The 24,551-nt window shown below is 47.5% G+C and overlaps 1 protein-coding gene across 3 annotated transcripts; it reads right to left on the reverse strand.

Annotated features, from left to right (window-relative positions):
- Positions 1 to 337: 337 nt before the first annotated feature.
- Positions 338 to 23,700, reverse strand: Uba1 (ubiquitin like modifier activating enzyme 1). 3 transcript variants are annotated; one of them, XM_070040558.1, is made up of 26 exons: positions 23,623 to 23,700; positions 16,256 to 16,372; positions 16,083 to 16,141; positions 15,813 to 15,981; positions 15,584 to 15,718; positions 14,043 to 14,149; positions 13,677 to 13,767; positions 13,441 to 13,573; positions 12,864 to 12,961; positions 12,617 to 12,763; positions 12,297 to 12,473; positions 12,078 to 12,182; positions 11,909 to 11,989; positions 11,269 to 11,424; positions 8,648 to 8,813; positions 8,306 to 8,502; positions 4,490 to 4,554; positions 4,058 to 4,253; positions 3,387 to 3,461; positions 3,101 to 3,290; positions 2,472 to 2,560; positions 2,141 to 2,233; positions 1,837 to 2,028; positions 1,008 to 1,109; positions 805 to 905; positions 338 to 676 (listed from the first exon to the last, which is right to left on the reverse strand). In XM_070040558.1, the coding sequence occupies exons 2-26, from the start codon at positions 16,370 to 16,372 to the stop codon at positions 541 to 543; spliced, it is 3,177 nt and encodes a 1,058-aa protein (XP_069896659.1). In that variant the 5' UTR covers positions 23,623 to 23,700; the 3' UTR covers positions 338 to 540. The 3 variants fall into 3 exon arrangements, with proteins under 3 accessions (XP_069896659.1, XP_069896661.1, XP_069896658.1); XM_070040560.1 differs by lacking the exon at positions 23,623 to 23,700 and adding an exon at positions 22,801 to 22,937; XM_070040557.1 differs by lacking the exon at positions 23,623 to 23,700 and adding an exon at positions 20,556 to 20,756.
- Positions 23,701 to 24,551: the final 851 nt, after the last annotated feature.

Raw genomic sequence — 24,551 nt, forward strand, 5'->3', positions numbered from 1 at the left:
TGGCTTTGAACTGTGATCCTCACATTTCAGCCTCCTGAGTAGCTAGGATTTCAGGTGTGAGCCACCAATGCTCAGCTCCCTTATTTTTTTGCTCAAAGCTAGCATTCTATCACTTGAGCTACAACTTTACTTCTAGCTTTTTGCTGGTTAATTGGAAATAAGAGTCTCACAGAATTTCCTGCCTTGCTTCAAAACACAATCCTCAGATCTCATCCTCCTGAGTAGGATTACAGGCACCAGCTACTGGGACCTAGCTTCTGCCTAGTAAACTTTAAGCAACTATCTGAACCAGACCTAGGAAACTTCTTCCTTCCCAGGAACCAGCAAGGCAGGCCACTTCTGGGTTGGTATCTTTTTTTTTTATTAGGATTTAGGTTTCAAATAGGTAGAAAGCAGTGGCAATAGGGGTTCAGGTAGAGGGTGATGAGGGAACACCAGGCTTGGCTAGCTGGACCACTGCCAGAGGTCAAATGGGAACCAGGGCTGGAAGAAGGCTGGGAAAGGAGAGACTGGGGCCAGCCTACAGGAAATCCACAGGGGTCAGCGGATGGTGTATCGTACATAGGGAACTTCAACATCCTCGCCGCTTTCGTCGTTGCAGCATAGCTCAAGCACCAGCGCCCGCACATGGCGGCCCAGCTTTCGCTTCGACACACGGCTTACGATCTCTGTCATCCTGGGGATGGGGATATGGTGAGGGCAGAGGGTCAGAGCAGGCAAAGGCTGGCCAACAGAAGGGAGCTGCAAACTGAAATTTCACAACCCAAACAAGGGACACAGATTGCCTGGCAGGAGCCAACTTACGGCTGATCCAATCGTTCCTTGAGCTTGGCAGCTGGCATGAAGAAAGAATATAGCATGGACACACCCTGGGACAGCATAGTGATCTCTAATTTGTGCTCTGTCTAGAGGGGAGAAAGAGGAAACAGCAGTGTCATAGAGGTGAGAAAGGATAGCAAGTCTGTTGCATACATCTATCCCCTGGTGAAGGTGAGTTAGGGCCTTACCTTAAAGTAGTCAAGGAACTGTTTGAGGGTCATCTCCTCACCACTAGGTAGTAGCCCCTGTACCTCAAAGCGATCCCACAATGTCCACTCTCGGTTATAGTACTACAGTATAAAGAAGGGAAGAATAGAATGAGGGCTATCTCAGAGGGCCCAGTTTTGGTCTGTCTCCACCCCACCATACTCATGCAGACATTAGATCACAATCCCACTTTGTTTAAAACCTTTTGGTGCCTGGGCATGGTGGCGCATGCCTGTAATCACAGCACTCGGGAGGCTGAAGAAGGGGGATCTGGAGTTTCAGGCCAGCCTGGGCTACATAGCAAGACCCTGTCTCAAAGAAACAAAACAAAAACAAAAAAAAACTCTCTTGTGGCTGGCCCTCTAAGGAAGCATAAAACTCCCTATGGTAAATGACAAGGCACAATGCTACTGAGATCCTATTCTCTACTCATCTACTGATTTCATCCTCTCAATCATACTGCTCTACTGGTTTTTGTTCCTTAAACATACCAGGCACACTTTACCTCAGTCAGTACTTCTGGAAGGAGCCATCTCCGAGTCTCCATCAAAGCCTACATTGGGCTTGTCCTCTTACTCCTCCAAGTGTAAGCTCACAAGTCATCTTTCCAACAAGGCATCTCCTGACCATCCCATATTTAACATCTCAAACCCTGAGCTCAGTTCAATGACAAAGTTGTACTCAGCATGTACAAGGCCTTCAGGCTCTAAAGGAACTCTTACTCAGTGACAGGGTATGATACAAATCAGACCCAGCTCAACACCAAGATATAACCTATCCACAAGTCCACCTCCTACTGCAGGGGCCTACCTGGTGACGAGGTGCAGCAAGGGGTTCAGAAAAACCAAAGAAGGGCAGGGCCAAGTTGAGAAAACCATTCTTATAGGAGTCAAGCTGTCGGTGCCCCTGTACTACCTTGTACAATTCCAGACACACAAGGCCAACCACAGCTGCTGTGGTTGTAGCGATGGCTGGTATGATTTTCCCTGCAATCAGCTTGCTCTGTGAGACAAGAAATGAGGGAGGTAAGCTCAGGACTTACAAAAGGAGACAAGGTAAGGAATTCAAGTCTGGGAGGAGAGTGGAAGGAACACCAGGCTAAGATTCCTCTCACCTTGTGCCGATCTGCAGGGGGAATGTCATAGTTTTCTGCCCGGAGGTTGGATGCAGCCACAATGAAATCCATATGGAAGTTGCTGTCATCATCCTATTATAAGTAGGAAGAGTGGATGAGGTAAAGAGGAAGATTCTTGGCTTCCAGGAAGTATTTTCCAATGAAAATTTCCTGCTGATCTGCCCTACATCAGTCACTAGGTAGACCCACGGATCTGATGATTCCCCACAACAGCTTGAGGCTGGCTCCAGATCTACACACACCCATTCTACTAAGCCCACCTATGCTCAGCCCATACCTCTGGCCCTCCCCAGAATCCCTTTCCCAGTACCTTCTCAAAATCAATAGGGTACATCTTGAATCCAAGAAGCTTGTCTGGGCTAGGCAGTGTAGCCTTGAGCTCCTCTAAGCGGCTGTCATCTGCACAAAGAGAAGGGCCACAGCCTTTTAGATCCAGGGATGATCTGAGGTGGAAATGAAAATGCAGGGTAGGACAAAAGGAATTCAGGTAAATGCAAAATTTGGAAGGAGAGACATTCTTGGAAAGTAGAAGGGTAAGAGGGAAGAAGGGCAAAACAACATAGTGGAAATCTGAGAAAGAGACTATCAACAGAGATTATCTCTAGAGACACGAACAAAGTCAAAAAGCAGGAGAAAGTGAAAATGGAGAGACAGATTGGGAGAGGTGTAGATCCAGAAAAGGAGACAGCCATGGATAGATGAAATATCTGAGGGAGAGACAGAAGATATGAGAAAGGAGGAAAGGGTGATATATGGAAGTATTTGGGAGGAAAAATAAGGAGAAAGTCAATGGGAACTTATGAAGGAGTTGGGAGGAAAGAGAAATAAGCAGAGAGAACACGAAAGAGTCATTATTTCAGAAAGAAGACTGGTGGGGAGACGGTTAGGCTGGGGAAAGTGGTGATAGTGATTCCTGGCCAACTGGCCAAACACCCTCACCGACAGAGGCATTGGCACTCTGTAGCTCCTGGTCAGAAACATGGATCTTGACTCCAGACTTGGGGGTGAACTCAGGGATCTGCACCGACTGCAGGAGTGTGGCTACAGCCGCTCGGTCCTGAGACCCCAATAACCCATAGGTCTGGGCAAAAAGGTTGGCAGCAGCCATCACATAGTCCAGATGCAAGGGCTGGGGGAAGGTAGAGCAGGATGAACACGTTAGCTTTCAAAAACTATGGGGAGCCACCACTTTCCCAGATCCCAGGAGACCCCCAAGGAAACTTACATTGTTGACATCAAAAGTAAGTGGGTGTGGACAGCGTTTGGGCCCAGACCAGAATGGAGCTCCTGAGCTTGTAAGCTAAAGGACAAAAAGAGATTTGAGGAACAGGACACCTGGCAATCTTGACTCATTGCCGTGGGCTCTGCACGTGCCTCAACTCTATTCTTGGCTGGGCACTCAAGTCAATCACGAAAGGCAGAGTGAAAGTGGACACTTGCTTATGGAATACCACCAATGCTGAGGAGATCACCTTGTGCAAGACACTGAGTCATTAACCAAGCTTATATGGATTCCCGGGCACTGCATGAAGTCAATGAAATACTAATGAATCCACTTAAATGCCCAGAGAGGCAGATCACCATAGTCGCCATTTCAAAGCTGAAGAAACAGGTACAGAGAAGTGCCTTGCTCAAGTTGAAAGAGAACTACTAGGAATTGCACTCGCACACAACTTAGCCACTACCATAGGCAAAGGAAACAGAAACCAAGTCCTTCGTTTCAAGGAGTTGGGACAGGAGCAAATAGGCCAGGCTTAATCATTCTTCTAATATCTCTTGCTTCAGGACACAGTTGGATGGATTAGTAAGTCCAAAAAGCCACCTGAAGAGCTCACAGCAGGCTCCGGTTTTGCAGGGAAATGCCTGTGGCCAACTGAGCACGCAAGTGGGCATTACCTGGTCGGGAGGGAAGTTGTGCAACAGCTGCCGGATGTTGTTAGAGTATTGGGTGTGCCAGTGGTGGCAGGCCCAGGTCACACAGTCGGCCCAGGTCTGTGGTCGCTGTAGCACCAGGCTGCGCTGCACGGCCTCCAGCACCTCCAAAGGCTGGGTACCCGCCAGCCGCAATGTCCGCTCCACAAACTTGGGGTCTCTATCAGGGAGCGGAGAGGGCCGAGGGGCAGGATTACACAGCAGCCCCAGGAGGCTTTAGGGCAATCCCACCTTCTCCACGAAAAGCTAATCCTGGTCCCATCAGCGAAAAGTTCGAGCATTCCCTAAACTCCTCTGAAAAGCGAGCCTGGCGCTGAGAGAGACAGTGTTAGAAAGCACACAGAAGGCCGTGGCTGGCTGGCAGGCAGCAGGATAAGGGAAGGGGGAGTTACTCACGTGAGGTATTGGTTGACATTTTCTGCTGGCTGTTTGAAGAGGCCTTCAAACTCATCCCGAGCCCACTGCAGACAAAGCAAACAGGTTACCTGAGACAATGGTGGACAACAAGGGCTTCTGCAGCAGTGAGAAAGCCTACCTGGTACAATGCTGCACTGGAAAGTAGAAGACCCCAATCTCCCTCCCTCTTTACCCCTCACCTCATATTTAAACATCAAGGAGCAAGGCACCAGTGGTTCATGCTTGTAATCCTAGCTACTCAGGAGGCTGAGATCTGAGAACCAAGGTTCAAAGGCAAGCTGGACAGGCAATTCTGCAAAACTCTTATCTCCAGTGAACCAGGAAAAAGCTGAAAGTGAAGGTATGGCTCAAGTGGTAGAGTGCTAGCTCTGAGTGGAAAACGCTCAACACAAGAGAACCTGTATTTAGCCAGGTGCCAGTGGCTCACTAATCCCAGCTACTTAGGAAGCTGAGATCTGAGGATCAGGGTTCAAAGTCAGACAGGACAGGAAAGCCATGAGACTCAGGCTAGCCTAGGTTATGCATAAGACCCTGTGCACCCCCACCCAAAAAGATAGAACCAATGAATTTGACCTGAACAGTGATTGTACCAATGTACATATGAAAAAAACTTAAGTTCTGTGTTATCATAGTCTACATATGCTATGCCTTGATTTAAAAAAAGAAAAGTATCAGGCTGGGCCCTGATGGCTCACATCTGTAATTCTACTCAGGAGGCTGAGATCTGAGGATCACAATTTGAAGCCAGCCTGGCAGGAAAGTTTCTTATCTCCAATTAATCACCAAAAAGCCAGAAATGGAGCTGTGGCATAAGTGGTAGAGTGGTAGCCTTGAGCAAAAAAAGCCCATGGATAGTGCCCAAGCCTTGAGTTCAAGCCCCAGGACCAGCACAAAAAGAAAGAATGAAAGAGAGAGAGAAGCAAAGAAAGAAAGAAAGAAGAAAGGAAGGAAAGAAAGAAAGAAAGAAAGGAAGGAAGGAAGGAAGGAAGGAAAGGAAGAAAGAAAGAAAGAAAGAAAGGAAGGAAGGAAGGAAGAAAGGAAGGAAGGAAGAAAGAAAGAAAGAAAGAAAGAAAGAAAGAAAGAAAGAAAGAAAGAAAGAAAAGAAAGAAAGAAAGAAAGGAAAGAAGGAAGAAAGACAGTGAGCAAGCCAGGCACTGGTGGCTCATGCCTATAATCCTAGCTACTCAGGAGGCCTAGATCTGAGGATTACAGTTCAAAGCCAGCTAGGGCAGGAAAGTCTGTGAGACTCTTTTCTCCAATTAACCACCAGAAAACTGGAAGTGGTGCTGTGGCTCAAGAGGTAGAGCTCTTACCTTGAGCTGAAGAGCTCAGGGACAGTGCCCAGGCCCAGAGTTCAAGACCCATGACCAACAAAAAAAAATGTTCTTGGGGCTGGGAAGGTGGCTCAGTGGTAGAGCACTTGCCTTGCATGCCTGAGGCCCTGGGTTCGATTCCTCAGCACCACATAAGCAAAAAGAAAAAAGCTGGAAGTGGCGCTGTGGCTCAAGTGAAAGAGCACTAGCCTTGAGCTGAAGAGCTGAGGAACAGTGCCCAGGCCCAGAGTTCAGGCCCCACGACCAGACCAACAAAAAAAAAAAATGTTTATTTTTTGTTGGTCATGGGTCTTGAAGTAGAAAAGCAAAAAAGAAAAATATCAGTTAAGTATATATTTTAGAAACTTAAAAAAGAAAAATGGCCAGGCACCAGTAGCTCATGCCTATTCAGAGCCAGCCCGGGCAAGGACTCTGATCTCCAATTAACCTCCAGAAAACAGGAAGTGGTGCTGTGGCTTAAGTAGTAGAGCACTTGCCTTGAGCTGAATAGCTCAGGAACAGCTCCCAAGTCTAGAGTTCAAGCCCCATAACTGACAAAAAAAGACAAAAAAAAAACAACCTGATTCTTATTCAGGCTTGAGGGAACTGGCAGAAAATACAGAAGCTCTGTCCTTTGAGAATTCCCAAGACCGTACACACAGTTATCAGTGACATAGTGTGGAAAATACAGATGTTAAGAGGTCCAGGCTCAAATTCCATGTCTGCTACATATTAAGTTTTGTGACTTCAGGCACACATGACAATACCTTTATATACTATGTCCTTTACTCTAGATACTGTTAATTGCAATGCCTACTTCAGGGGTAGCTAGAAAGTAACAAATGTGGCCAGGCACCAGTGGCTTACATCTGTAGTTCTAGCTATATCTGGAGGATTGAAGGTTGAATCTAGCCAAGGCAGAAAAGTCTGTGAGACTCTATTCCCAGCCAAACAAACAAGCTGAGCAACCACCTTGCCTAAAGTTCAATCCCCAGTACTAGCAAAAGAAGAAAAGAAATAAATGTGTATACACTTTTTCTCTTTGCATTGCTAGAGATGGAACTCAGAGCCTTATGCATGCTAAGCACATGCTCTATTTGTTTCTGGCCTGAATGCTGGTTACTTAGGTATATTTTGTTTTGTTAGACCACATGATATACATTGTTCTACATGTAAGTCATCATATGCATATAGATATTCCTGACAAACTAGTTATTAAGTTCATTTTGAGCAACAGCTAGAGAAACCTGTAGAGACAAATAAGTGACTACTAATTTTGCTCAGCATGAAAATGTTTTGAGTTGGGCACTGCAGCTCATGCATATAATCCCAGCTACTCAAGAGGTTCAGATTTGAGGATTATGTTTCAAAGCCAGTCTGGCAGAAAAGTTCATGAGGCTCTCATCTCCAATTAAACAGCAAAAAGTGGGAAACAGAAGCATGGCTCAAGTGGTAGAGCACACCAGCCTTGAACAAAATGACTATGAGAATATGAGGCCTTGAGTTCAAGTGCCAGTATTGGCATACACACACAGGAAAGAAAGAAAAGAGAAAAAGAGAAAGAGAGAGAGAGATAGAAAGAAAGGAAGGAAGGAAGGAAGGAAGGAAGGAAGGAAGGAAGGAAGGAAGGAAAAGTTGAGTTCGTTTTCAACTAGGAGTGACTTTGCATATGCTATGCTCCCAGCCCCTAGGCTTGCTTTTAGCTGTTATAGTGGTGAGGGAATGCCATGGTATCTAGTATCTAGTGGGTAGAAGCCAGAGATACTGTACACAGTACAGTACACAGTACACAGAAAGGCACCCCTAGGACAGATAAATACTAAGTCAGCTGGGAGCTGGGAGCTCATGCCTGTAATCCTAGCTATTCAGGAAGCTGAGATCTGAGGATTGTGGTTTGAAACCAACTCAAGCAGGAAAGCCCACGAAACTCTCATCTCCAATTAACTACCAAAAATCCAGAAGTGGGGCAGTAGTTCAAATAGTAGAACACCAGCCTAGAGTATAAAAGCTAAGAGACAGCACCTAGACTCCAAGTTCAAGCCCCAGTATCAACATACACACAAAAAGAGAGAAATACAAGTCCAAATGCCAGCAGTATGGACTGCTGGCACTGAAAGACCCTACTACATGGAAATACATGCTTACTTTGCAGAGACAGATTGAATTAGTATGAAGGGTAGTATGCTATCCCTAGTGAACTCTATCATAACTGAAGACAGGTCAGATTAACCTAAGAAATTGGTAAAATATTCACAAATGTCAAACCTAGATGAACAGTGGTATTTGAGTATTCACCATAGTATTCTTTATACTTGTCTATGGTTGGATAAATTTAAAAATAGAAGTGGAAAGAAAAAAAAGAATGAATCATTCTAGAAGCCTTAATTGCCAGGTGAAAAGAAGTACACTTCATGCTTAGGCTTCAAACACCTGAAGACCCAGCGCCTGGTTGCCTTCTGTCCCTCCCTGCAGAGCCACTCACCTGCAGAGTGTGCTCAATGGCATTAGGGAAATTTTTCAGGGTACAGATGGGGATGGACTTCTCTGGTGGATCCTGGCTGGAACTGTACGACTCTGTCAGAAAGGGGATCACCACCTGCACATTGCCCTTGGTGCCCAGTGTGCCTGACTCCAGCAGTGGCTTCCGGTAGTACACACAGCGGCGGTCCATGTACATGCCTGTTGAGGTGAGAGGATGAAGGTAAAGTCAGGAAAGGACAGGAAGACCTGCATCTCTCATGCATATGCAAATACCCAACTTTTCCCTCATATATATACAAACCCCAACTCTGCCCTACACCTCCTTATTAGCCTCTGAACTTACGGGCATCCACATTGTCCAATGCATTAGCTACTCCATCCAAGTTTTGGAAGAAATCATCATCATAAATGCGCTCTGTGTCAGGTCCCACGCGGTTCTGGTGGCTTATCACTCGGATGTGTGGATTCATCTGGCGTACAGCTGCACTGGCTGTGTCGGACTTCAATTTCTAGCGTGTGAGGAGGTAGAAATAGGGGAACAGAACTGTTATTTGTGCATCTGCTCTAGAAACACCTAGAGGAGAGCCATCCTCCTGAAATTTTATTTAATGCTGGAAAAGACCCTGAGATCCAGATACTCTTGGTTCAGTGGAAGACAATCTGTGACAATGCCCCATTGCCAGAACTATGAGAAATGTGGCAGGAGCTAAGTGCAAAGAAAGGCAGAGGCCAGACACATATTGGGAACAAAGAGCTGGATGTCTTTTGGAGGTTTGCCTGCTCAACATCTATTGTTCTTTCAGGTGGCAGCACCCAGGTTTAGAAATTTCCCCCAAATACAACCAAGATGCTATTACACAAAAAAGCAGGAGCCTTTCAAAGTTCAAGTCAGAACCCACCCCTCCTCTACTTAGAACTCCTATCCCTACTTAACAGTAAACTGAGTTAGTTCCCTGAGGTAATGACCTCTCCTGCAAGGGTTTTATCTGGGCCATAAACATTACCCCCCTTCCCCCCCCCCCCCGCCCGCCACAGGGGGCACCCACTGTAATTTTACGGAATTAAAGTCTTCCTAAACCAGCAAAAGCTACAAACACCTCCTCTAGACATTCAACTTCCCTTCCTCATTTTGTGAGGGTTTTTTGGTTGTTGTTTTTACCAGTACTAGGGCTTGAACTCAGGGCCTGGGTTCTGTCCCTTATGTCTTTTGATCAAGGCCAGCACTCTACTACTTCTGGCTTTTTGACAGTTAATTAGAAAAGACTTTCATGCTCAGGCTGTGGTACTGAGCATGATTTTAACTGTGATCCTCAAATCTCAGCCTGAGTAGCTAGGCTTAGAAGCCACTAGCAGCTGGTATCATAGTAGTTTTTTGTTTTTGTTTCCTCACAAAGCAGATTATGACCAATAAGAATGATATACTTCACTATTGTTATCATTAATGTATCTATTGTTTGCTACTTGCCTTCAAGCCAACCACAATCTTACATGGCTCAAGTGAAGTAACTGCTCAACAAGTGTGAAGCCCAGAGTTCAAATCCCAATATCACCCTTTGCCACCATAAAAGAAAAAAAAAACTACTTGATGACTGAGTGAACCTTAGTGATACTGGGCATGTAATAGTGACACTGATGTACTGGAGGTGTGGCTCAAGTGGTAGAGCACTTGCTTAGCCTGCTGTAGGAGGCCCTAGGTTCAATCCTAGTACCACCAAAAAAAATAAGATAGTGGTGCCCTAGAGAAAAGTTTAACTCAGTTCCAACTTTGCTAAGAATTAACTGATTCAGCAAAATCCTCAGAAGGCCTGCTTCTCAAGTTGGCCCTGGGCTAGAGTCTAGGAAGGGGTTCCCAATTATTGTCTAATAGGTAACAGTGGCTCACTGTGCCTAAACTTTTTCTCAGGAAACAGTCAATGTCAAACACCTTCTTTCCTGCTGGTAGTCTGGATTTTAATTTTTGTCAGTCATGGGACTTGAACTCAGGACCTAGGCACTGTCTCTGAGCTTTCTCACTCAATGCCAGCACTCTATCACCTTCAGCTCTACTTCTGGTTTTCTGGTGATTAACTGGAGATAAGAGTCTAACAAACTTTTCTGCCTAGGAAAACTTCGAATTGTGACTCAGATCTCAGCCTCCTAAATTGCTAGGATTATAAGCACCCGCCCCTCTAGTCTGGAATTTTGATGCTTGGCTAGCTATCTGCAAAAGTCCTATTAGCTAGAGAGTTTCCCTCCTTAGCAACATTTCATATACATTGTTACCACTGGTAGTTAGGTAAATAGTTTAACTCCCCTGAGAACTCCTAGAAACTTGCCCCAAGAGCCTCTTCCCTGTGATGATTATGTTATGATCTTTCTATACACTAAGTCACAGCCATTAATGTGACTACATGCTCAATCCTGGAAGTCTTCCTAGTGAATCAACTAAGCTTATCTGATAAAAAAAGGATAGAGAAAAAAGAAGCTGGACACCGTAGATGGGTAGCTTATGCCTGTAATCCTACCCTACTCAAGAAGCTTTGGATCTGAGGATCATGGTTCAAAGCCATGTAGCCCCAAAAGCTGGGTGCCAGTGGTTTGCGCCCATAATCCTAGTACTCAGGAGGCTGAGATCTGAGAATCACAGTTTGAAGCCAGCCAGACAGGAAAGTCCCTGAGGCTCTTATCTCCAATAAACTACTCAGAAAAAGCCAGAAGTGGTGCTGTGGCTAAAATGGTAGAGTACCAGCCTTGAGCAAAAAGCTCAGGGACAATGCCAGGGCCCCAGTTTAAGTCCCAGGACTGGCACAAAAGAAAAAAAGAGGAGAAATGATAGCTTTAATGGAAGAATACTTAATGTTCGTTGAATGAATGACAGAAACCGAGGGAAAGAAAGGAGGAAAGACCTTTGTCAGAAAGGATGGGAACAAGTAAAAGCAGGAGAGTGAAAGGAAAAAGCACATCTCTTACACCTGTCCAACTCACCGTAACATCCCAAGGCCGAAACAGAAATTGTCGGTTCAGATTTGACTTCTCAATGGTGTCCATGTCTGTGACAACAATTTCTCCTTCTTCCCCACAGCCCAGCCCAATCATGGCAAAGTTTTTCAGCAGTTCACAGCCAATAGCCCCAGCACCAACCTAAGAAACAGCCAAGAGAGACAGACACCTGTCAGGATGATGCAGGTTGATACAAACCCACCCATCACTCTTCAGTCCTTCTGAAGCCAATAGAAGGGAAGAGGGCTAGTGCCATAAATCTTCAGGTCCAAATCACACACAAGATGGGTGCCAATGGCTCACACCTGGAATCCTAGCTACTCAGGAGGCTGAGAATTCCATTTTGAAACAGCTTGAGAAGGACGGTCTATGAGATTTATTTCCTATTAACTAGCAAAAAGGCCAAAAGTAGAGCTGTGGCTCAAGTAGTAGATCAAAAAAGCTCATGCATAGTGCCCAGCCCCCCCCCTTATACCCCCAATCACCAGAAGGAACCACCCAAGAGGGAGAAATGAGGCTGTACCCCAGGCAAAAGGGATGTAATATAGGTATAAGGACAAGATCCTCCCTCAGGAAGGTCAGAGGATGGGGTGGTGTACACTGGGTATTCAATGGAATCACCTACCAGGAAGTACTTCTGCTTGCCTAGCTTTTCTTGTAGGTCAGAGCCAAATACAGCCACCTGCCCATCATAACGGTTCTGCCGCTGAGGAACATGAAAGGAGGAGGGTCACTGAGGAATTTCCCTGGAAATGACCCCAGTGGTGGCTTCCCCATAGGCTGTATTCACATACCGGGAGACATTTTTCTTCTGTGAGGACATTTTTGTTCTCAGGAAGACACTCAAGAGCATCGAAGTACAACCACTGCATAATAGGCATAAACTTCCCGGAGCAGGCCTGGTAAATGGGCCAGGGAGAGAGGTTGTCAGTGGTTAATCAGGGCCTGACACAGATGGACAAGCAATGGGAGCAGAGAAATACCTGGGCCCACCTACACCCATGAGTACTTACTTTCATGACTTCCTGGGCTGCTAGGCCTCCAATGAAAGCATTTATGGGCGCCAGATCCCCAGCAGCTACATAGGCCAGCTTTCGGAGAAGGTCCTCATCCAAGGTTTCCTGCTGTACTGCAGGCAGGGCACGAACATTCACAGCTTGTGCTAGGGCCACAAGTTCTGTTGCATCCTCCTAGTGAGCCAAAAGGAACCAAGTTAAGACCAGACAGACCACTATGGGAGAGGTGGGGGAGGGAGGGAAAGGGGACAAAGAGGGGCATGTCAGGGCTTCAGTGCCAAGTACTTGTGTCCAGGCTTAAAGGTCTACCCACCCACCTCATTGCGGGGCCGAGGGGGCCGGTTATGCTGAGCACAGAATTGGTGCAAGGCTTGAAAGCCAATATGCAGCTGAGCAGGGCGAGAATATTTGGCAAAGTCCGTCATTACAAAATCAGGCTCCTCCAGTGAAGCCGGCAATGATTTCTGTAGGGGGGAGGGGGAGGGCATCAGAACCAGAAGAAAAGGAATGAAGAACTTGCTTGCTATGGGCTTGCTATCCTCCCCCCTCCTCACACACACTTACAAAGCTAATCTTCTTAGGTACTTTGACCTGACTGACGATGCCTCCACGAATGTAGTCAGAAAAGTTAGAGGTGTCACAGATACTAAAAGTGTAAGGACCTAGGGTGGATGGGAGAGATTATCAGTCTACCCACCCTCCAAAGCCCACAATGCCCACAGAACAATAACACAACCACCCCTCACCCAGCTCAAGACAAAAAAGAATCATCTCTCCACTCATTTCAGACTCCCTTTGGGACACCAAAGAAACCATCTTCACTGCCCCAGAGCCAGCTCAGACCCCAGGAGACCCGTGTCCCTGGCCTCAAGGGTATTCTGGAAGGCCTCTGTTCCTTCCCAAATCACCTCAGACTTGAGTCTGAGATCCTCTGATCTGCACTATTCAAGTAACAGAGCCTTTTCCCCAATACCTGAGTTCCCAGCACTTCTCTCATCCCCCAAATCCCCAAGGGATTCTGCCTCTGGTTTATGTCAGACACTCAGGACGTGTCTCCCCTTACACTGAACCCAGGGGCATGTCTTCTTCCCCTTCAATACCTTAGCCCATTGCCCTCTGATGTCCCCATGCCCTAGCTCACCCAGGACTTTGATCTCTATGGGCTGACTATTGTTGAGTTGAATCATGCCCTGTACTTCTGAAAAGGAGACAAAGTCGCCACTCTCAAACCCATGTCGGGCCTCATCCAGGCAGGTAACCACACCGGGGTTGTCCTGGTTGAAAAGAGTATGCTTCAGAAGTAGGCTCAGGAAACCAGAAGCAGGCAAGTGCCACTGCCCACCCACCTGCCAAGACCCTTGAGGCTGCTCTCCTCACCTTGGTGACCATAGAAACCATAGCACTGAGTGGCTGCTCCCCATTAGGATCTGTGAGGACCATTTCCTCTCCAAAGTCACAGAAAAGCTGCCTATAAGAGGGAAGCAATAGAGCTGATACCTGAGTACTCCACACACAGTCCCCATGTAGCCTTCAAGGTGCAGTACTGACTATCTGCCGAGCAAACAGTCCAACACTGAGGAGAACACTGCAGGGCTCAGATGGCACCAATGCCAAACAGGGGTGGGGGAGGGGTGACTATATAGAATACAAAACTGGGGTGGCGGATATGAAGATGGTGACTGGCTATGAGTCTTGATCTGTGAGGGGTTGGGGAAAAAGGGGCAGGGGACAGACAGCACTCACCCAAATAGGCCTCGAGTATCTGCTACCACCAGCTTGATACCATGATTGTGACAAAACTGACCCACTCGCAGCTGGTCCTCAAGTGGGGAATTGGTAAGGACTACCACCTGTGGAGAAGTAGAGGCTCAGGCCAAGGGTCTAGCCCCAGGAAAAAGGGAAGAGAAAGATGGCAGAAAGCCTGTGGGGGAGTGTCCTTAGGGCTGAGAGCAGTGGGCCTCTGGTTCAGCCCTCTTTCACAAACATCTTTTCTTTCCTATTTTTTCTTTTTTCTGTTTCTTTTTGACCAGTACTGGGACTTGAACCTAGGGCCTGGAATCTGTCCCTGAGCTTTTTCTTTTTTTTTTTATTTATTTTTATTTTTTATTTTTTTCCGGTCGTGGGGCCTGAACTCTGGGCCTGGGCGCTGTCCCTCAGCTCTTCAGCTCAAGGCTAGCGCTCTACCACTTGAGGCACAGCGCCACTTCCGGCTTTTTTCTTTTTGCTTATGTGGTGCTGAGGAATCGAACCCAGGGCCTCGAGCATGCAAGGCAAGCACTCTACCACTGAGCCACCTTCCCAGCCCCCTGAGCTTTTTCTTGCTCAAGGCTGGCACTCTACCACTTTGGGCCACAGCTCCAAATCTGCCTTTGCTGGTTAGTTGGAGACAAAGAGTCTCCTGGATTTTATTGCCTGGGCTAGCTTTGAATGGAGATCCTCAGATCTCCTCCTCCCGAGTAGCTAGGATTATAGGCATAAGCCACGAACAGCCCAACTACAAAGACCTTTTTGTGGGTTAGACTCAGTGAGAGTGAAAGTAGTGAGGAGAAGAATGAACCCCTAGACCATGTCAGGAAAGGTGGAGAGGCAGCTGGGCACATGAGACTCTGGAGAACAGCTGACTCACTTGTTTGACAAACACCCACTGTTGCCTGCCTACAATCTTGCCATGCCCTGGGAGACACAGGCGGGGTAAAACTCTGTTTCCAGCCAAAGTCTGAGCTCACTCCTGCCACACCCACCTGCTCCTGGTTCTCAAGACATTGCCTGCTCAGCTGTAGCTTCTAGGGCTCTGTTCTCTGCCTGAATATCAATCTCTGTTCACTAGAGTGAACGCCTAAGATGCAGCTGTGGTGCCTGAGCCTCTCAGGGAGCCCAAGGTAGAAACAGCTTCCAGAGCCCCCTTTTCCTGGCCAGGCTCTTAAACTAGCAAATAGCCATATAACCCTCCCCACAGGCCCGTTGCTAAGTGAGTGTTTGACTTTCATAGAAGCCCTAGTACAGCAGCCATTTTTGGTCTACAAGTAGGAAAACAAAGGCACAGGGTCTAAGTGAGCTCCTTGAAGTCACAGAAAAACCAGAGGCCCACGGCAGGGCAGTGCAGTCTGCCATATCAACTACACTGAACTGTTGCGGTGTCCACGTTTCCCAAAGGCTGTCCAAGGCTCTCATCCTTCCAAAAGCCTCTAGGTTCCCCAGTGTGGGGAACCTGTCTATTGAACATAAAACAACTCTGAGAAGAGCAGAGTATTGAGGCAGAGAGCTGGAGGGGGTACCCCAAATACCTGGAAGCCACTAAGGAAGTCTTCAACAAGGGGCCCAGTATAGGCAGTGACAGGTACATAGCTGTTGAGTTCAGCGAGGCGGGGTTGGGACACCTCAGCTCGATTTTTTCCTATGTCTTCTTCCCGTAAGTAAAACTGTAAGGGTGGGAGAGTAGGAAAGAAGTAAACAGGCTTTGTCACACAGAGGGGCTGGCATTTTGGCAGGAAGAAGTGAGCTGGAAAGAAGTACCTGAGAGGACAGGTCAGCCCACTGGGCAGTGCCCTGGTCATGTAGGGTGACAGCCTTGACTCCACCAAGGATGATGTTCTTAGCAATCTCCACACCTAAGCCCCGCAGGCCTGAGATTAGGACACTCGATGTCTGGAGCCGTTTCATTGCCTCATGGCCCAACACATACCTGCCAAATTAGGAAGCACTGCAGGTCAGAGGCCTGGCCCCACCCAAAGTCATCTTTTAATGCACCCCTCTCAACCTCAGCCAGGCTTCAGCCATACTTACAACTGCCGGGAGTAAAGGCCCTCATCTATGTCTGCTTCACTGCCGTTCTTTGCCATTCCCTGCAGATGGGAGGTTAGAACAGGTTTAGGGACAGGTAGGAGTGGGGTGTGGACAGATGCATAGTGATAGGACTCTCCCACCCATTGGCTGGTCTGCAGGAAGAAGATACTCACGTTGGTTGGCACTGAGGGTACTTGAGACAACACGGACGGGGCAGGGGAACAGTTAGAACCCGGCTTTGGATCAGGCCCGGACACGCGACGTTTCTTGGACAGCGGCGAGCTGGACATCTAGAAGGAAAAAGGAGGGAGAGGTGGTTATATGCTTGTTAAAGGTGACTAATACAGGAGCCAACTCCATTTTACAGAAAAAAGTGGTCCAGTGAGATGAAGTGATTTGTCCCCAGGGTCATATCACGGTCACACCAAAGATCTGAACCCAGGTGGTCTGGCTTGTGAATCTATATTGCTGAGTGTGAAACACTTTGCCTCTCCCCAGCTCAGAACAACAGACAGACTTCCAATCCTGTGGGCTGAAAAGAGCTATGAGATGGTACTTGTGGGGAGGTCAGAGGACAGATGTGAACTCAGGATAGACTGGGTTTCGTACCTTGACCTGGCCACTCCTTCAGTCAGCCTTTAACCCTATGAGGCTATTTCTTCACCTGTAAAATAGGGGCAACATAGCTTCCCTGGGAAGTTTAAAAAAAAAAAAAACACAGAACCCAGACTGGGCACAAAGGAAGTGGGTAACACCAAGCAGCCAATCCCAGGGACACAGAGGTAGGTACAAGAGGAAAATGAAACTGGGACTGATAAGCTGGAACAGGCAGGCCACACCTTGCTGGAAACCCAGGCCCGAGGTTGCTGGGGGAGGAGCTTTTCAAAGTGTAATCTCCTACCAAGCTTTGGGAGGGGAAATTGAAGCCAGGCCAATAAAACAGACTGTAGAATGAGAAAACACATTTTCCAGGTCTCATCTGCACAGGGAGTCCCTTAAACAGGTGAATATTAATGATAAATGAAGATTTACTAGGAGTCTTCTCAGTGCCAGATGTCATACTAAATACTTTAATGAGCCTCGTCTCAACCTGTCCTCAGGGCACCTCTGTGAGGCTTGGACTTCTACAGAACCCACCGCTCAACTCATAAGGGAGAGGAAAAAGGGGGGAAAAACCCACTAGGGTATTTATTTGGTGACTTAACCAATGTTCCCGCTGAGTGGCTGAATCGGGACTAGACCAGGATCTGCTGACTCTGAAGTCCAAGTTATTTCCTAGTGTTATCAAGTTTCATCTCCTCAGTGGTCCTGACCCCAACAAGGCAGGGTTTAATGTCCTTGCTGAACAAAGGAAAACCATGACTTGCCAAGAATCACACACTAGTTCTCAGAGGCAGAGTGTGAGTGTCAATGTATGTGCGTATAAAACACACCTGTAGTAGGAAAAAAATTCTGATGGTGGGGTCAGGGACACAGGACATGGAATAGATCCACACGTTGGAGATAATAAAACACAGAATCATTCCCTCCTCCCAGGTCCAATGGTCCTCAAAGTCTTCTGTTCACATGACCGCTTTTACTCTGAGCTTTTTCTGACACCCAATCACACAAACATATGTAAGATTCCATCTTGGTGCCGTCACACTGTAACACTAGCCACAATGACAAGAGCTCCCTACTATCTATCCACAGCTTATTGCTTGTCAATCACAGGGTAAAGGGCTTTGTCTAATCCTAACAATGCCCATGAACCACTCACATCCCGAATGAGAAAACAAAGGCTTAGAGAACATGATTCACTTGCACAGTCATGCAGCTGGTGGGCAACGATTGGCAAAATTTTCCTGGATGAACTGGAGTTAAAACACAGCTCTGGGTTTAGGGCTAAGGGAAGGGGGACAAAAAGAGGTAGGGAGAGATCTGAGTCTGCCAGTCAAACTGCCCAGAATGCTAAGATCCAACCTGAGTAGGAAGAAGCCCTGATGAGTTAAGGAGACAAAGGCATTTCTTATTCTCCACTTATTGGCTTTCTGACCTACAAGCATAGGGATTTTATTTCCTCCAAATGCTGAGACAAAAGGAACTGTCCTCAAAGAAGTGAAGGTCTGTGGACAGAACTCAGGGGGAGCTAAGCACTTAAGCTCCTCCCTGAACACCTGAGGGTGCCTCCATTATTTATCTCTTTGCCTTGTCATTGGTCAGTTGGGTTGGCTTTTCCTCCCTCCCCAAATTAGCCATGATTCAGAGCCAGAGAACTCTTATTTTCTAGACCTTTCACCTCTCCATCCTAGTACTGGCAGCCAGTCTAAGAAGGTTTGGCACAATTGTTCCGAAGTGCTTTAATCTCAGTACTTAAGAGGCTAATGCAAGAATATTACAAGTTTGAAGATCCCTGGGTTACACTGTTTCAAAAACAAAGCAGATTCACAGTTATCAAGGTTTGGAGTATCTCTTTGTCACAAGGCAAGCAGAAGTCTGCAACAGAAACTCCTAGAAAGCAGCTAAAGGTCCCTACATCCATCCATAAAACCCCAAATCCTCTTTCTCCCTTAATATGGGCTCAGGCCCCTATTAGAACACATCCTTGAACTATTTCACAAAAAAAGTTGAGCTGGGGTACAGAACATTTCAAAACTTAGCCTGGGGCCTCCAAACTGATGCCTGTGAACCCCCAAACCAAAGGAGGGGTGAAGGAGGAATCCTGAAGTAGGCTTGGAAGGGGTCAGGCTTGGGGAGATGTGAGCAGGTGGCGAAGTCAGTACAGAGAAGAAATGCTTGGTTCTGCAAAGCTTCCAGGAAAGGGCTGACTGAAAACCCTTGGAAATGTGAGACAGGGGAATCAGAAAGTGATTGAGCCCAAGGAGCTCTGAGGGAGATGGCAAAGGGGATGTTAAAAATCCTGGAAGGCAGGGGGCAAAGGTGTTAGGAAAGACTCAAATCAGTCTCCAACTAGGTAGGAGGCCACTGGGGAAGCTGCAAGAGGAATAGGTGGACATTTTAGAACCTGAGGATGCAGCAGAAAGATGCTGAGGCCCCGGGGGTCTGAGGAGGGATGCAGTTGATGGACAGAGACCCTTCATCAAAAAGAATAGGGGGATTTCTAATGTTGGCACAAAGGGCCTCGTGTGGATCTGACAGGACATACTAAGTACTACAGCTGCTCTGACAAGGTCGAGAGAGGAAGAAGGGTCCAGACAATTCAACTCTTAGTAAGCAAACACTGGCTAGGTCCCCAAGTAGAAATGGGTTTTTCTGAGCAACTGTTTAAGCCTATGGAAGAGGAGGTGAGTAGATGAGAGAGTGGGCGTTGAGGTGGGTGTTTTTCCATTCTGGTGGAGGGTAACTGGATCTTTTGGGGGAAAAGCTATCTGAAAATACTGGGTTCTCTTATGAGACAGAAAGCAGAACCTGAGGGCTTCTGGAGATACTGAGGACCTTAAGAGAATTTGTGAAAAGAGAAACTAGAAGTCTGGTCTGCTTTTGAAGGTAGACATTGGGTCTAGGGATGGGTTGGTAAAAAGGCTAGAAGCCAATAGAGTCTGCAAGAGGAGATGCTGGCAGGGAATCTCTTAATGGAGGATTATGTGTCCTAGCAGTTCCTCCCTGGTGTCTGGTCCCCCTGAGCTCTGGGGAAAGTCACTGGGGATTAAGGTTGTCCCCTAGGGAAGATGCTGAGGCCTGGGGGAGAGGCAGTCTCAGAAAAGAACACTGGGAGCACTAAAAAAAAGGGGGACTTCCTTAAAAGTAGGGGAAGTCTGTAAGGGCAGATTCTAGGAACTGAAGGAGTGTCTGAAAGCTGACGCTGAGAGATCCAGCCAGAAATGCTGGCTCCAGAGGGGTCCCTCATAGCGAAGATGCTAGTGCTAGAGTCAGCCTGAAGCTTCCAGACGGCAGTTGTAGAATCTCCCACAGGAAGGGCAGTCCCAAATGGCTTTTCACCACCTCCGATCTTTATGGCACCTCTAAAGGAGGGGGTCGCGAGAGGAAATGCTAGAGATGGCTCTCAGAAACGAAGGCCATCCGGAATATCCCACGAGAGTAGCCTGGCCCCAGCTGGATACCATGAAGGCACAATACCTAAGGGCTAGATCCTGGGGCAAATCCTTAATGGCATTCAATTGCGACCGGCTTTCACTAGCAAGGCAGATCGAGCTGTCAGGGGATCTGGAAGACTGGAGGGAGTCTTCTTATGAAGTGCAAAGATCCAGATAGGGTTAAGCACCTGGCTAAAGGCATTAAGCATGAGTCACCATAAGCAGTTTTCGGGGGTCTGACCCCAAGGTCAGATCTCAGCCAGAAAGGAGACTGGTGGTCCCAGACGGGAAACTGCTCAGTCCCAGGATCTGTTCCCCTTGCTCCCCTCCTGCACGGATCCTTGGCGTCCAAGACACCGCAGCCATCCAGACATCAACCCAGCCCATCAATTTCTCCTGAAATCCAGCCCCAGGCCAGGTGCTTGAAAAAGACCATTACCAATGCCGGTTCCCCGGGTCGCGCCGCCGCCAACTCCTCAAGGAGCCGAAGCCAAGCTCGGCCGCCACCTTTCTCTTTTTCCTCCTCCCCGCCGCCTGGGCTGCCTGGAATCGCCTCCGCCGCCGCCTTCTCCTCCCCCCGTGGTGGATGTAGTTGTCCCTGCCACCTCCACTCCGCCAACACAAGATGGCGGCTGCTGAGCCCAACGCCGGAACAAAACCTTGGGCACCACCCCCAGAAACCCGGATGCGGGAGAGCCGCACCCACTCATGAATCAAGTCCTAGGTTCCCGACCCGGTTTGTGACTCAATGCATTAGAAAGGGAATAGCTCCACCTGGTGGGTATTGCAGCAGGAACTAGCAAAACAGGTGAAACAAGAGGACACTCCCCAAGGAATATGCATTTAAAAAAATCAATTGCTGCAGCCTAGCTGTCATGGGAACCAAGGAAGGACCTCAGGGCCACGTTTCCAGGCTGTAAATTATGCATAAAGTCGGGTGGTTGGTTGATTAACACCAAGCAACCAGAAAGCAGAGGTTAAAACACTGCAGCCACACCCCACTGCTCATGAATAATGAATGATCTTGCAGCAGCCCGGAAGCTAAGAAGACCAATGCTACATCTTATTCATGAATAATGCATGAAGTCCAGTGGGTTGGAACAAAAGAGAGGACTGCAGCGAATACCTTGTCAGCAAAGAAATGGGGCTTCTGCAGGGAAAACTGCACTCCCTTGGCTTCTGAATAATAAATGCTGCTCTTAAAGCCCTTCAAACTGGAAACTCCGAGAGGTCAAGAAAGGTCTCATTCAACTTATGAATCATTCATGAGGAGGAATGGTCAGGCTCGGCCCAGCAGATAGGGATTATGATGCTACAGCTAGCAATTTAGCCACACCTGCCTGCTATTGAGTCATAAGCATCCTTCAGAGCCACGGAGAAAACCCAGGGGGAACATGAGTCCCTTGCCGCCGTTAACTGCTCAGAATCTACAGCTGCTTTGGTCTAACCAAACCCACAGTCCCTTTATCGCAGCAGGTGTCTGATTCCATAGTTGCAAAAATGTCAATAGTAATAGAACCCACCCACCCATGTCATGGATGTAGGATGTGTTATTATGAAAATCAAGCAATCATGCAATGGGCCTGAGAACAGTGCTGGCATTCATTTTTAATACAGTAACTCTGTAACTCTGTCTTATTCGAAGATTTGTTACACGTGGTTTTGACTAAGCCCGGCCCCACCAAAAAAAAAAAAAAATCCCCGAATTATAGTTCAGTGGATGCAGAGCTCTCAGTCCCACATTATCATCTGCTGTGTTTAAACTGTATGCATTCAGGATTCCATGTTTTTCCTATTCAACATCTCTTGGGAACCATGTACATGCTGATACTACTGTATTTATAAAGATAATGTGTAAACACATGTTCTCCATAATGTAAAATTAATTAGGTGTGAGAATACACCCAGCAACTTGGGCCACAGTATCCCCACCTAGAAACAACCTACCTTCGGACAGAATTTAAATGAGTAACTTTGTAGAACATTGGCATACAGCAAGTGCTATTTAACTCATAGTTATATGTACTATCATAGTATTTTTTAAGGAACTGGGTGTTACTATGTAGACTTTGTTGGCCCCCAACTCCTGCGTTCCAAAGCCTCTCCAGTCTCGACTATTAAGTAGCTGGGACTACAGGTGCACTGCAGAGTTCAACCGTAATGGATACTATTAAACTGTGAGAAAGACATTGACAAGTCTCAAACTCTTTGGAAAGGAGACTGACCGAGTTTGAATCCAACTTCAGGCAAACTACTGTGTCCTGGTTTTCTCATCTATAAAGTGATATAATAATAACCTACCACCTAGGACTGTTGTGAAGATAAAATGGGCCAGCCGTTTCATTATTTTGAATAACAAACACAAAAAGCAAAATGAGTGTAAACGAATCTTCCTATCCAATGCCCATATTTCAGGCTCACTAAAGATTTGCCAGAGATCCCTCAACAGTTAAGGATCCTTGGGATCTGAATCAAGGGCTTTGCTTGATAATCTAGGATTACCGAGCTCTGAGGAATGAACAATGCCGGAGGCCTCTTCCCTTTACTAGGCTTAAATCCTAGAACTGTAAGGGGAAAAAGCTCGCTCCGGATCATGCAGATGAAGCTGTAAAAGTCACACCCCCTCATAAATTATGCACAACGCCCCTAGAAAAAAGCCTCAGAAAACTCATGGCGCTACTCACCTTAACTGATTATTGTATGACTTAATCAGTACACGAATTTGTCCAGTAGACTTCGGAACACCTTTGCAATATGCCTCTTCGGCACACCGATTTCGTCCCCTCCTGAGTAATTTATAAACTGATACCTCGAGTGGACCCGGTGCGAAAAAGGCAAAAATCTGCTTCCCACCACGGCCCCACCTCCTCATGAATAATGAATAAAGCCTTGATCAAGACCGCCCGGTTGCTCTACGTCCGCTCAGGAAGAGCCTAGCAGACATCTCTTTCAGAGCCCTAGTTGGAAGGCTCCCGCTCTCGGGGTCTGGGCCCTGATGTGCCCCAGACTCAAAGCACTCGGTATCCTCAGCGCCTTCATCTCATCATAGGACCAGAGGTCACAAAGGCTGTACCTTCACAATGCCACGTCGGTCCCGACCATGCCCCACTGTCACCAGGTGCCCTCCTAGAATCAGCCCTCCCCAGCTCCCGCCTGGACTTAACTAACCACAAACTTCACTCCCACTGGTACTAGGCTCATGGACAGAATAACCACACACAGACTCCGAGCGTTCCCCAAGCGCCCCCCACCCAAGCCCAGCGTCCCAGAGGAACAAACCTGCTTGCAAGCGTTAACCCCCGCCAGACTCCGAAACCCTATGGGCCCCAGATGCCGCCACTTATAGGTCTCCTCAAAAGCAGACCCCCCCTCCCCCCCGGCAAATGGTACTCCAGGCCCAAGTATCCAAATATGTTCATTAAGGGATCCCAAAAGTTGGGACCAGGGTGGGGAGCACCTTCCTCCAAATGCTGTCCGGAGACTTGGGGCAAAGTGTTCCAGCTCACCCCCAGTGCCGGGCGGAAGCCTCGCCTTCTTTCTGGAGACAAGCAGAAGCCACGGGGCAACGGAAGAACAAGCCTCGGTCTTGCTAGAACCAGAGTTTGCGCGGAGCTCGGAAGCGCGGGGCCTTAGAGGGCCGGGTTTGGGATGTACCACCCTAGCCTTGCTAGAGGGACGTTTGTTCTTGCTTTCACGGCTCTGGCGCCAATTTCAGGCTCATTTACCCCTACAGGTTGTGGAACATACTCACTGCGCGAGGAATGCTGGGTGTGGTAGTTCTGCTTGGCCAGTGGTTGTTGCACGTGGTGGGCACCAGCGCCTAGAATATGAGAAAATGTAAGCCTGGACCGAGGATTTCCCAGAGCTGGGCTCTGGGGGGAAGGTAAAGGAACCAGAACTTGATGGTCTCTGCAGATGAAAAGGCACACCCATCCCACAGACGGGGAGACTGAGGCTCAAGTGGTCAAAAGGATTTGTTCATTTGTCGTTTTTGGAGCTTAAGCAACGAGCCAGGGATTCTGCCTCGCCCCTCTTGGTATTAACTTGCTAGCAGGAAACTAAAGTCCAATGAACGACGAATAAGTTAAAACTATATTTTCTCATATAAATAGTTGCCACTATGTAACATAAGTTACTTGGTTTTGTATTTTATTAAGAAGAGTCTCACTACATTGCCCAAGCTGGTCTTGAAATCCTGGATTCAGGCTACAGTAGCCGGAGTTATGGGAAAGCACTATCCTAAGGTGTGTGTGTGTGTGTGTGTGTGTGTGTGAGAGAGAGAGAGAGAGAGAGAGAGAGAGAGAGAGAGGTGGTGAATGAACCTAGGGGCTTAGATATATTAAGCAAGCACTCTGCCACTGAGCTATATTCCCATCTGTAATATAAATTATGTATAATAAAAATACCCATAAGTTGGGCACCAGTGCTCACACCC

This window comes from Dipodomys merriami, unplaced genomic scaffold (assembly GCF_024711535.1).
Source record: "Dipodomys merriami isolate MVZ:Mamm:240054 unplaced genomic scaffold, mDipMer1.0.p SCAF_3, whole genome shotgun sequence".
Lineage (NCBI taxonomy): Eukaryota > Metazoa > Chordata > Mammalia > Rodentia > Heteromyidae > Dipodomys > Dipodomys merriami.